A 14,051-nucleotide genomic window follows, 5' to 3' on the forward strand; every position below is an offset into this window, starting at 1 on the left:
CTGGAACATAATCAACAGAAGAAAAAAAGCAAACAAAATATAACCAGAGACATTGAAGTTAAGAACAATCTAACAATAGCCAGGGGGGAGTGGGGAGGGGACAGTGAGGAGAGGGGATTACAGGAACTACTATAAAGGACACATGGACAAAATCAAGGGGGAGGGGATGGGGAGGGAGGTGGGTTTGGCTGGGGTGGGGTGAAGGGATGGGAAGAAAAGGCATACAACTGTAATTGAATAACAATAAAATTTTTTTTAAATATATTAATCAGGAAAAACAATTTAATGTCACTTGCTATGCATTAAACATGCTGCTTACCTTCCCATAAGCTTTCTCATCTCTCTCTTAAAATTAACTATCATATCATAAATCCATCATAAATGTATCATACTACATACCCATATATCATACCCATATTACAAATCAGAACACTGAAGTTAGGAAGTAAACTCACTCAAAATGACACAGCTAAGAAGTACTGGAGCTGGGAGTCAGACTTACCTAGGTCTTCTTTTCAAACTTTTCCACCCAAGAAAAGGGCAAAGAAAAAGAATGAATAGGTAAGCTGGAGATCTTAAAGACCACTACAAATGGTATTTTATCTTAAAATTTTACATTTATTTCTCAATATGGTCATCTTTATTTACTGGTTTCCCAAAAATATTTTCAATACATTGATAGTCTGAAGCTACACAATTTATATTCTGTGGCCTTATAACCCACCTAACCACAAACTCATTGCTATAAACTATCTGAAAATCTCCTGGTAGATCATTGTTGAAAATCTATAGTTACTCCTCTGAGCACAAAGCACTTTAGCCAAGCATTGTCTTTTTAGCATCCCTAACTATTTTAGATTGCTAAACTTCATCAGCACCGACAGGCAACTCTCCCACCATAACACACGGACTGGACCTCTACCATTCGACCATTCATTTAGTCCACAAACACTTACCAGTCCCCTAAGGGGACCCAGGGTACTGAATTATGGAGACAAGGACAGGGCCTTCATGGAACTTAATCTACAGACAGAAGCAGATGACCAAAATATTGCCTAAGTGTATCACTATAAACTACTGTAAGCATGAAGAAGGAAAAATAAGGAACACAGTAAATTATTTTTAATATTTGAGGAATAAATAATACCAATCCTACATAAACACTTTTAGAAAATACAGAAGGAAGAAACACTTCTGAATTCATTCTATGAGGCCAGAATGAATTCTAAAACCAGATAAAATTGTCACACAAAAAGTACAAACCAATGTCTTCATGAGCATAAAGGTAAAAACCCTTTTGAAATATTAGCAAGCTGAAACCAGCAACATATAAAGATTACATGCCATGACCAAGAGGAGTTTATTCCAGGAATACAGGGTTTTTTGACATTGGAAAATCAATTAATGCGATACACCACACCAACAGAATAAAGGACAACAAGTATTTCATCTTTTCAATAGATACAGAAAAAGCATTTGACAGAATCCAATACTCATTCTTGATAAAAAAAAAAAAATCCTCAAGAAATTGAGAAAAGAAAGGGATTTCCTCAACCTAAAAAAGGGCATTTACAAAAAAGCTGTGATTGTCATCACGTTTAGTGGTAAGACTAAGTGTTTCTCCCCTGACATAAGGAACCAGACAAAATGTTTGTTCTCACCACTTCTATTCAACAGCCTGCTGGAGGTTATCACCAGTGGAATAAAAGAGAAAAAAGATTAAGTCATCCATATTGGAAAGGAAAAAATAAAACTGAATTTGCAGATGACATGATCCTATATATAGGAAACCCTAAGAACTCTATTTTTTAAAAAACTACTAGAAAAAGGAAGAAAGTTAAGCAAGGTTGCAGGAGATAAGCTCGATTACAAAAATCAACTGAATTTCTAGATACTAGCAAATAAGAATCCAAAAGTTAAATTAATGAAACAATTTGATTCACAATGGCATCAAAATGAATAAAACACATGGAAATAAATTTAACCCTGTAAGTGTAAGACTTTTATAGTGAAAGCTACAAAGCATTGCTGAGAGAAATTAAGATCTAAATGAATTGAGAGATATATCATGTGCATTGATCAAAATATGCAATGTTGTTAAGAAGGCAATTCTCCCCAAATTGATTTGTAGATTCAATGCAATCCCTATCAAAATCCCAGCAAACTTTTTTTTATAGAAATTGGCATGTTGATCCTAAAAATTTATATAGAGCCAAAGAACCCAGAATAGCCATATAATTCTGAAAAAAAAAAACAACAAAGAGCCCTGACCAGTGTGGCTCAGTTGGTTGGACATCGTGCCACAAAATGAAAGGTCACCTGTTCCATTCCTGGTTAGAGCACATGCCTGGGTTGCAGGTTTGGCCCCTGACTGTGATGTGTACAATGTTTCTCTCTCACATTGATGTTTCTCTCCCTCTCTTCCTCCCTCCCTTCCCTTCTCTCTATAAATAAATACAATCATTTTTAAAAAACAGGAACAACAAAGAGGACTTAAACCACCCAATTTCTACACATTATCAAAATGATAGCTAAGGTAATCAAGACAGTGTTATATTGAATAAGGAAAGACATATAAATAGAGATCAAGGAACAGAATGGAGTGCCCATAATCAAAGTCTCACAGTTATAGTCCATTGATTTCCAAGAAAGGTGACAAGGCCACTCAAGGAGGGAAGGATGGTCTTTTCAACAAGTGATGCTGAGATGACTGGACATCCATATGCAGGGAAAAAGAAAACTTATACAAAAATTAACTCAAAATAAAGCATATACTTAAATGTAAAATCTAAAACTACAAAACATTTAGAAGAAAACAAATAACCAAGTCTTTGTGACCTTCAATCTTCAGTTAGGCAAATATGTTAAATATACTCCAAAACCATGATCCATAAAACTAAAAAAAATGACATAGCAGACTTCATAAAAAATGTACTTGTCAGAAGACCATGTGAAGAGAATGAAAAGATAAGTACCGACTGGGAGAAATACTTGCAAATCACTTATCTAATAACTTGTATCCAGAATATACAAACAATTCTTACAACTCATAATACAACCAAATTTCAAAAGAACAAGAGACTTTAAGAGATTTCACCAAAGAAAATATATAAATGCCAAAAAGCAAATGAAAACATGCTTGTGCAGGAAAGAGTTAACACGGCAAGCCTGAAACTGCTATCCTTGGACAGTCCTGCTTGCAAGGATTGCCCTCGGCTAAGAATTTGGATTTGGGGAGAGTTCCCACCACTCCCTGAAAATAATGGCTCACTGTGCCTTAACAATTCAAGCAATGTGGTTTATATGGAACACATGCTTTCCTTTTGAGAACCTGGGAATTTGGTACATGCTAGGTAAATGGTGCCTATATGACTGGCCCCCAATATAAAGCCTGGGCCATGAGTCCCTAGTAAGATGTCCTTGGAGACATTCTACTTGTGTTGTCACAACTCATCGCTAGAAGAATAAAACATGTCCTTTGTGACTTCACTGAGAAAGGACTTCTGGAAATCCATGCCTGGTTTCCTCCAGACTTCACCCCATTTGTGTCTTCCCTCGCTGCTTTTGCTAAGGGTCCTCTCACTGTAATAAATCAAAGCCATGAGTATGATGACTACATGCTGAGTTCTCTGAGTCCCCCTAACAAATCATTGAGCCTGGGGGTGGTCTTCAGGAGCCCCAACACAATGCACGACATCAATAATCATTAAGGATATGTAAATTATAACCATCATGAGACTCTACTTCATTATAGCCATTAGAATGGCTATAATCCAACATTGTTGCCAAAGATGTGAAAAAAGTGGAACTCTCATACATTGCTGATAAGAGTGTAACATGGTACAGCCACTTTAGAAAACAGTTGGCAGTTTCTTAAAAAGTTAAACATACTCTTACCAGGTAACCCAGGAATTCAACTCATAGGCATTCACCCGAAAGATATGAAAACATCTGTCTACATAAAAACTTTCATATGAACATTCATAGAAGCATTATTCTTAATAGCTTAAAAACTGGAAACAATTCCAATTTCCATCAACTGGTGAATGAACAAACAAAATATAGTAGTGTATATTCAAACAATGGAACACTATTCAGCAAAAAACAAAATAATTTGAGTATTAATACATGTTATAATATGGATGAATCTCAGAAACCATAGGGTAAGAGAAAGAAATAAAATACAAAAAACTACATACTGTATGATTCCACTTGCATTAAGTTCCTAAAGAAGGCAAACTGATAGAAAGTGGAGCAGTGCCTGGGTCTCACAGTGGGAGCAGAGCTTGATGGCAAACAAAGGCGAGGGAACTTTTGGGGGTAGCAGAAATGCTCTAAAACTGAGCTGTGGTGATGGTATATGCACTTACACACAATGGATGGATTTTATAGTATGTAAGTTATACCTCAATAAAGCTTTTTTTAAGTAAAAAAAAAAATCCCCTGGAAAAAGCCCCTCTTGGTATCATTATCAAAATATTATTAGTTTTGAATAATTTCAGTCAACATTTCTTTCATTTCCAAATAAGATGGTAAATTGAACACATGGATTTATCTTTCTGTCTCCAAAATTCCACTAAAATGAGAGTAATGGGCTGAGAGTGTAAGGACAAAGTTAGGATATGAGATAATAACATCAAATTTGAAGAAGCACAAAAGCACAAGGAAGAATGGTACTGACTTACCTGACACAAGAAAGCTGAATCCTGAGCCAGCAGTAGGGAAAACCAGAAAGAGCATCACATTTACCACAGAGCCTCCAAAATATTTATGTTACTCAGCTTAACAATAACCCACAACCTTCAGACCAACTTAAGCCTCCAAAATATTTATGAATTGGCAGCATCAGTGGAAATAAAGGTTTCCTGAAGGACTGTTTCAAACTTATTTTATGAGGCCAGTATCATCTTAATACCAAAGCCAGATAGCACAAAAAAAGAGAAAAAAGGAAAGAAAGAGAGGGGCGAGAGAGGAAGGAAGGAAGGAAAAACTACATGCCAATATCTCTAATGTTGTTAAATTTCGTTTGCTAGTATTTTATTATGCCAAGTTTAACAACATATCAAAAAGATTATACACCATAACCAACTATAATTTACCCCTGAAATGCAAGATTGTTTTAATACATGCAAATCAATCAATGCGATACAGCACAATAACAGAAATAAAAGATAAAAACCACAGGGTCACCTCAATAGATACAGGAAAGGCATTTGACAAAGTTCAACATCCATTCATGATAAAACTCTCAACAAAACAGGTATCAAAGGAAATTTCCTCAACACAAAATAGGGCATTTATGAAAAGCCACAGCTAACATAAATGAAGAAAAACTGAAAGTTGTTTCTCTAAGATCCAGTCAAAGGCAAGGATGCCCATTCTTGCCACTTCCATTCTACATAGTGCTGGAAGTACTAGCAAAAGCAATCAGACCAAAAGAATAAAAGGCATCCAAATTAGAATTAAAGAAGTAAAATTATCACTGTTTGCAGATTACATGCTCCTGTATGTATAAAACCCTAACACCCTCCCCCCCCAAAAAAAACTGTTAGAACTAATAAATTCAGTAATATTTCAGGATACAAAAATCAACATACAAAAATCAGTTGTGTTTCTATATACCAACAACAATCTATCTGAAAAGACTCAAGAACACAATCCCATTTACAATAGCATCAAAAAGAATAAAAACAATTAGGAATACATTTAAACAAGATTATGCTAGTATCTTTTTTAAAAAATTAAATGTATAGTAGCTGAGAGTAGAATGATTAACCAGGGTCAGGGTGGTGGGGGAAATGGGTAGATACTGGTCAAAGGGTACAGAGTTGAGGTTATGTAGGATGGATAAGTCTAGAGATGTAACCTACAGCATGATGACTATAGTTAAGACTGTATTGAATACTGGAAATTTTCTAAGAGTGGATTTCAGATGCTCTCACAGCACAGAAAGAAATAGGTAACTGTATGAGATATATTCATTAGCTTGACTGTAGTAATCATTTCACTGTGTATTATCAAATCATCATGTTGTACACCTTAAAGATATACTATTTATATTTTAAAGTAAAATTGCATTTCATCATTTAACAAATGTGTAACTTGGCAATGTTACTTAAACCCTTATAAGATTCGATTTACTCACTTTAAAGTCGGGTTATTTATTCATAGGGTCATTGTGAGGATTGAGCTAATGCACGGGTTCCATATTAGTTTCCTCGAGGTTTGGAATGCTGATTATAAATTCTAAAGTCTGAGATTACCAAGAAAGCAGGTGTGAGAATGGAACTTCCAAACAGAAAAAAAGCACTAACTGGGACACAGCATATTGCTCCGTAGGAACTTACTCCCATGAAACATGACAGCCCTACCTATGCCCGTCATTTAATCTCTTGAAGTCTCACTTTCCTCATCTGTACAGTTGTCATTTGCCCTGCCCTCGTACTCAGTAAACCAGGGAATCTGGAGAGGCCTGCCTAGGCTGAAGAAGTAGTCCTTCCTCTGCTTCACCTGTCTCCCACCCTGGCCTAAAACACCCAAGCCCACCGCGCTCTTAAAGCCAGGTGTCGGGGTTTTTTTTGGTTTTTTTGTTTTTTTGTATGGGGATTTTCTTTTCTTGCCGCAAGGTGGCAGCATTCTCCCAAGAGACCACACACGTGCAACTTTGCAACCCTAAACCCGGCTTTGAAAGAGAACAGAACACCAGAATCCGGAAGACCCCTTCCACTTTTCTCGTTCGGGCGGCCCCTGCTCGGTTTCCTTAAAAGAGCATTTATCAATGCTCGTTAGGCAGTAACCGCCGAGCCCGGGCGTTCTCGCGAGATCGCCGCCGGAAGTGGGTGGCAGCGAGGCCGCAGCGACTCACTTCACCGGAAAGCGAGCCGTGCTTCAGAGCAGTTGCTACCGTTTGCCCCAGGGCGCTCTCCTGTGAAGCAGAGCTCAGCCCACCGCGGCCTTGACCCCCTGAGCTCGCTCTTTCGGCTTCCCGGCGGCACAGCTGCGCGGCCCAGCCTGCGGAGGTCCCGCAACGCCCGGCCACTCCCTCCCTCCGCGCTGCAGTTAGGCCGCGCGCCTTGAGGCCCAGTCCGCGGCGGCTCCGGCGGGTGATGCCAAATACAGCCATGAAGAAAAAGGTGCTGTTGATGGGAAAGAGCGGGTCGGGAAAGACCAGCATGAGGTCGATTATCTTTGCAAATTATATTGCTCGCGACACCCGGCGCCTGGGTGCTACCATTGATGTGGAGCACTCCCACGTCCGATTTCTGGGCAACCTGGTGCTGAACCTGTGGGACTGTGGCGGTCAGGACACCTTCATGGAAAATTACTTCACCAGCCAGCGAGACAACATCTTCCGTAATGTCGAGGTGCTGATTTACGTGTTTGACGTGGAGAGCCGCGAACTGGAAAAGGACATGCATTATTACCAGTCGTGTCTGGAGGCCATCCTCCAGAACTCTCCTGATGCCAAAATCTTCTGCCTGGTGCACAAAATGGATCTGGTTCAGGAGGATCAGCGTGACCTGATTTTTAAAGAGCGAGAGGAAGACCTGAGGCGTTTGTCTCGTCCACTGGAGTGCGCTTGTTTTCGAACGTCCATCTGGGATGAAACCCTCTACAAAGCCTGGTCCAGTATTGTCTATCAGCTGATTCCCAATGTCCAGCAGCTGGAGATGAACCTAAGGAATTTTGCCCAAATTATTGAGGCCGATGAAGTTCTGCTGTTCGAGAGAGCTACGTTCCTGGTCATTTCCCATTACCAATGCAAAGAGCAGCGCGACGTCCACCGATTTGAGAAGATCAGCAACATCATTAAGCAATTCAAGCTGAGCTGCAGTAAATTGGCCGCCTCTTTCCAGAGCATGGAAGTTAGGAATTCTAACTTCGCTGCTTTCATCGACATCTTCACATCAAACACGTACGTGATGGTGGTTATGTCGGATCCGTCGATCCCGTCTGCAGCTACTCTGATCAACATACGCAATGCCAGGAAACACTTTGAGAAGCTGGAGAGAGTGGATGGTCCCAAGCACAGCCTCCTTATGCGTTAAATATTGCCAAATGCTTTCTGAAAGTGCTTAATTGCCTTTTCCACCACCCCGCACCCCACCCCCCGCATCCTTTTAGTATTCGTTATTGTCGTGAGCTTAAAAGTGGGCTTTGAAATGTGTGCTGCTTACTACTTCATCCCTTTCTTCCCAATTTCCCTTTCTTTGGACGCTATTTACTCATCTATCTAGTAGAGCTTCAAGATGGCCTTTCTGAAAAGTTGATATGGTTTAACACTAAAGTAGGTGGTGTGTGTGTGTGTATGTGTTCTTATTACCTGGTTATAATAGATAATACACATCAAAGCCTTTGCAATATCTTCCTGTATTATTTACAAGATTGCAAAGATGGAATGTTACTATTTTATCAGCAAGGTATTAAAATGCATTTATAAATTCTTCTTGGCTTCAATCATGAATAAACATTTGCTGTTAGCAATTTAAAATATGGTCTTATTTTAAGTAATTTTAAAGGTGGTTAGTAAGTAAATTAAAGATTCTGACTGCCCACAAGAGTTTCTTAATTGGTAAATTTGATTATGTGATTGTAACCCCCAGCAGCTTAGGGATGTTCATAGCAGTCTTAACAGAGTGGTTATGAGTATTGGCTTTGGAGCTACACTGACCACCAGAGCTGAGTTTTTATTCTAGTCCCTTAACTAGCTCTGTGAACTGAGCAAGGTAATTTGTTTTTTTTTTCCCCTCATTTATAAAAGGTGGGTAAGAATAGCACTACAACATAGGATTGTTACAAGGATTCAATTAAAACATGGGAAACATTTAGAATGGTGCCTGGCACATACTTCGTCCTGTATCAGCTGTCAATACCACCTGAAACATTCTCTTCCCCCACATCCCAGAATTACTGAACATGCAGACTAAATATTTGAGCCCTTATTAAATGCCAGGTATTCTTAAATACTTGATGTGCATTTTCTTATTAAGCCTCACAACGTATGAGGTAAATTACTTTTATCTCTTAATAGATGAGGAAACTGGTATGACGTAATATAGCTGAACCTAGGCAATATGGTTACAGATCCTCCCCCTTTCCTGTTACATCCCAGTACTTTGCTGACAGAAAAGTTAATCATAAAAATCCTAGCTTTTTAGGTATACATTAATTATGTAATTCCCCTAATTTTACAGATGGAGGAAACTGAAGACCAGGAAGTTAAAGGACTTAATAGTGTTTCATTCACTTTGGGCAAGATCACTTTCCCATTTTTATTTGTCTGGATACTGGATAATATTGAATCAGATTCTTAGATTAACTACTTTGGGAGAAGGATTCTATGATTCCTAATGTGGATTGGCAATGTGGTATAGGGAAATCAGAGAAAAACACCTAAAATGCCCCTTTCCAACTGCCTTAAAGATTGTTTTTAAGTGTAATCTATATATTTTAGATCCAAGAAACCTCTGATCAACTCCCCACCTTTTACAAATGAGACATGAGCTCTCTACACAGATTAAATGTAAGCAATAGGACTTTAGAATTTTCAAGGCTTTATAAAGTTAACATTTTTAAAACCCTTTATAGCAACAGCTACGAATGACAAGGTCCCTAACCTTGAAGAGCAAGAAGCTAACCAAATGTAAATCATTAAATTCATCTAATTTGAGCCTTTGGCAATAAGTATAAAGACTCCAAATGAAAAAACTGAAGGTACAGATGTCCTTTTTAAAATACCACATTTTGTGACTTTAGTAATTAAAATGGCAGTAACAAGATGCTCTGTCTGGATCACTGAATCTCACAAATTCCTATTGATGAAGTTACTGATATAACTATATATATAATCATTTCATGATTTGCAGGGTATGGTTTTTTGATAAATAGGAAATTCCAGAGCTAGGTGGTATAATGTTGAATGTTTATTCAAGACTTGAGTATGTAGAACATATTTACAAATAGTCCCATAGAAAACATGTTAAATTTAGGTGTGTAGACGACATTCACGGTGAATAAGGAAAAAGAGCAACTATGTATCTGCAACTTAATGTGAAAGTGTTTTACTTACTTAATACTCTCCTTACATTGAGGAAAATGTCCCTAAACATTTAATTTTTGTATACTCAGAATAGGAAAAACAGGATTTCCTTTTATACAGGCCTCAAGAATTCCTATTTTTTCTTTAGATAAAATTGACGTAATAGATCATGGTTAAGAAACACATTAAGAATGGTCTCAAAATATTTGTTCTGTTTTTGGTTAAATTAACCCCAAATGTTTTTTCTTTAATCTCAAATATTCTTGTTTCATTTAACATTACATGCTTGTCCTTTTTGTTTAAATTTTTTAAAACTGATTTTTAGGGAGGAAAATTGAGAAACAATGAATTGTGTTCCATTTATCTATGCACTCATTGGCTGATACGTGTATGACTGGGGATCACACCCACAACCTTAGCTAACAGACATCACTGACCAACTGAGCTACCTGGCCAGGGCCTGGCTCGTCCTCTTCAAACATGTTTAAAAAATTAAGACATTTTGGCATTATCTGAAGTTTCAAGTTGACGTAGTAGCCAGTTTACACTTTATTTTATGAATAGTGAGTAAAACAAGGTACATTCTGTGTAATCTATGAGTGTAATGAGAAAAAGTACATTCTATAACAATAAAGTAGCCCTCTTTACCATTAATTCCATCCCAGAAGAGGGAAAGAAAACAGTATTTGCCTTGGAGGAGTGGTCCCCAACCTTCTTGGCACCACAGACCAGTTTTCTGGGAAGGAGGGTGAGGGGGACAGGAGGCAGAGCTCAGGCAAGCTTTGCTTGCTGCCAGGTTCCTAACAGGCCACAGACCACAGTCTGTGGCTGGGGGCATTGGGGACCCCTGCCTTGGAGTGTATGTGTAGACACACATACACACATACAGCCATGAAAAAGTATACAATAAATGAAAAGTACTAAATGAATAAAATTAAACCATAGATTGCAGAGAAGGGCCCCAGGATGTGGAAAGGGGAGATTAAGACTTCAAGGTGGAAGTGAGATTTGTTCTGAGTTCTCAAGAACAGCTAAAATTGTGATAAGCTAATATATTACTGCAAAGTATCCCCACTTCAGAATTACGAATTAAGATTCTAAAGACCCACACTCAGCCAAAGCATTTCAGTAAAAAAATGGAGATCATGGTGGAGAGGGAATAAAGGAATCTACGCAGGGGACCTAATATGCTTTTATACTTCAACTCTATTCTGGAATTTGCAATAGAATTAATGGAAAGAAGTAACATAGAGCAGACACTTAAAAAGAAGCTATGCAGGCAATATTGGATAGGGAAGACTAAACAGTAAGCATAATCAAAATGGTTTAGGAGAAAGTGATAAACTTGAGATACTTTTGTTTAGACTACCAACATGCAAAGGCCGGGGAACTGGCAAAAACTCCTGCCTACGGCAGGTATGACTCACCTAACAAGGATGTGGTTTTTGTAAATTCGTAATGTCTAAACACATTTTGATCTTTTGAGCCTCCCATACTTTCTGGTTAACTTGAGCTTCCTTATCAGTTAACAATCTTAAGTAATATATATGCACTTAATGTATCTGCTTTTTAAGGTACCCCAGAGCTAAATGTGTAAATATTCCCTAGCAATGGTTCTTAGGCTTTTCATTGAGTCTGATAATTACCAAGGAAGCATATTTAAAATGCAGATTCCTAATACCCATTTTAGACCTATAGAATCTATATTTTTAAAGATGTATCTCAGGTGATTCCTTGAGTCCACCTTAGACAAGTCACTTAAGCTCCCTAGCTTCAGATCATCTGGAAAATAGGTATAATAATCACTATCTTAAGTTATAATTAAATGAAACTATACATATTGACTAGAAATGGCTCCAGCACTTTGTAGATGCTAATTATGGCCCTACCTACTACCTAATATGTTTATTCTGGATTTACAGATATTGAGTTTTCTTAAGACAGACTAGAGTTTCACAGTATTATCTGCAGAGTCCCTTATTTGCTGTATTAACTAGTGAAGGAATAGAGCACCTTGGGAGCTTTTCCCTTCCCTTCTTTTCCACTGCAAATGTGCTTTTTTTCCTGCTGGCTTTTCTCACAAGACTGGCCTTCAAATTCAGATTGTAACAACAACCTAGATAGCCCAAAATGAGCGAAGATTGGTAACTATTAACCTCATCCCCTTCCAGAACTCTCCCCTTCCTTTTTCTCCTCTCCTTGCCAGTTTCTTGACAAGTGGACAAGGTTTTTGCTGGTTAAGAGTTGGGGCAAGATAAAGGGGCACTGTTGATGCTACCACCTCCCAGTGTGTGCTTACACCTCCTGGTTCATAGAAGAGGGCCATGGCGTGTCCTCACTTGGATGCTAGAGACAAGCCCTTTCCTTGGCCAGAGGCAATGACTGAGTGAAGAAGGATAATATACAAGAGGCCTCACCTCTGACTCCCTGTCCTGCAGCTAAGTCCTATTTTCCTGGCCTTTTAGTTATTTCTAGGGAGGTTTGTGGTTTATTAAGGAAGGAAAATAAGGTCAAATCCTAGCTTCACCACTGACTTAGCTGTGTGACACTGAACGAGTTATTTAAGCCCAAATGCAACTTTTCTCAAGTTATTTTGACACTATTCTGCAGGTTGTGGTGAACTGGTGGTTTTTTGAAGAAGAAAGTAATATAATCAAAATAAGCTCCTTTCCCACCAAACAGTGCCCTCCCCTCAAAAAAAACAACACACACATGTTTTTCATTTACATTCTTTTCTGTTAAAATATAAAACTGGGGTTAAATTAAATTCTCAAAGTCTAAATTAGACTAAATATAAATCTGCTATACAACCCACTCAATGGATTTAGTCTGGCAATGTTCCTTACGTGTCTAGTCATCTTCTTCCATCTTTTTCCTTTTCACTAAATTCAATCTGCCCAGGTCTTCACTTATCCCATGCACTTTATTCTATCAAACATCATTTTTCAGAATCAACCTACTTGAATAATCCATCATTAAGCCTGCTTAGATCTTTCCAAACTAAAACTTTGTCCCTTTGACTACACATTTCAAGGCACTACTATTCTCACTTTTTGGGGGGGTCAATACCAGAATGTTCCATTAAGAAACAATAGAAGTTGTATATTTCCCTAAAATGAAAGATCAGTGTATTCAATGGCTATTATGTTAACCACTTACTAAAAATATATCAAAAACTACTTATCCTTATATTAATTAACAGAAATTATAGCATAATAAGTTAAACTACTACTTTGCCATTTTCTTAATGTTTACAAGATTATTCAAGAAATCAAAATGGCTTTATATAACTTGATGTTTACTTTACAAAATTCTTCACATTTCAACTCCATATCCATACAAAGGGAAAATACACACACACTCTCCTTACCTAAAAACATTAGAAGAGGCTAAAAGGAATTATATAAGACTTTTTAGACTTGAAAAAGAGTTACACTTCCAGTGTGTATTTACACTTCCAGTGTGTATTTAAACTATAAGTCAGTTTTTCAATCAACTTTCTTCTATTGAAATGTGCATCACAGTTAAATTAACTGGGCTACTGCTTCATCTCTTCAAGTCAGATGGAGATTCTTTTGCATTCAGGCTCTCATTCAAGATTTCTTCTTCTGCAAAATTGATTTTAAAAAAAAGAATAAGCAAACATTACAAAAAAAATCAAAGAGGACAGATTCCAAATAGTAGCAAATTCAGTCTTCTTAAGTAAAAAGTTCACATACAGATATTTAACTGTGATAAAATTACCATTATTCTCACTGAGGTATCTCCAGAGGAGAGACCAAAAAACCTGAAATTATCTTCTGGAGGGCAGGCCCATTGTAGTACAGGCTTCCCCCACTAGGGGAATGTTCTAGGAACTCATCTGTATCAGTGTACCGGCTGGCAGTGCTGTGAGAGACTGCATTGGGCTTCACTGAATTTTTCTTGAAGACTCTTTCAACGCATTTGCCCATGATGGGTGATTTACAAGCACAGCTGCCCATGTCACAGTGAGTGTTCAGCAGTTTTCGAC

General features: G+C 37.9%; 2 protein-coding genes across 2 annotated transcripts in view; one reads left to right on the top strand and one right to left on the bottom strand.

Moving 5' to 3' along the window:
- The first annotated feature begins 6,825 nt into the window (after positions 1-6,825).
- Positions 6,826-8,491, top strand: RRAGA (Ras related GTP binding A). Its single transcript, XM_024558386.3, has one exon. The coding sequence runs from the start codon at positions 7,107-7,109 to the stop codon at positions 8,046-8,048; it is 942 nt and encodes a 313-aa protein (XP_024414154.1). The 5' UTR covers positions 6,826-7,106; the 3' UTR covers positions 8,049-8,491.
- Positions 8,492-10,434: 1,943 nt separating this feature from the next.
- The window catches only part of HAUS6 (HAUS augmin like complex subunit 6), a 47,189-nt gene continuing 43,572 nt past the window's right edge, over positions 10,435-14,051 (bottom strand). The window contains exon 17 of the mRNA XM_024558337.4: positions 10,435-13,647. Coding sequence (XP_024414105.2) covers positions 13,586-13,647 — 62 coding nt within the window. The 3' untranslated portion in view covers positions 10,435-13,585. The remainder of the gene's footprint in view (positions 13,648-14,051) is intronic.

This window comes from Desmodus rotundus, chromosome 1 (genome assembly GCF_022682495.2).
Source record: "Desmodus rotundus isolate HL8 chromosome 1, HLdesRot8A.1, whole genome shotgun sequence".
NCBI lineage: Eukaryota > Metazoa > Chordata > Mammalia > Chiroptera > Phyllostomidae > Desmodus > Desmodus rotundus.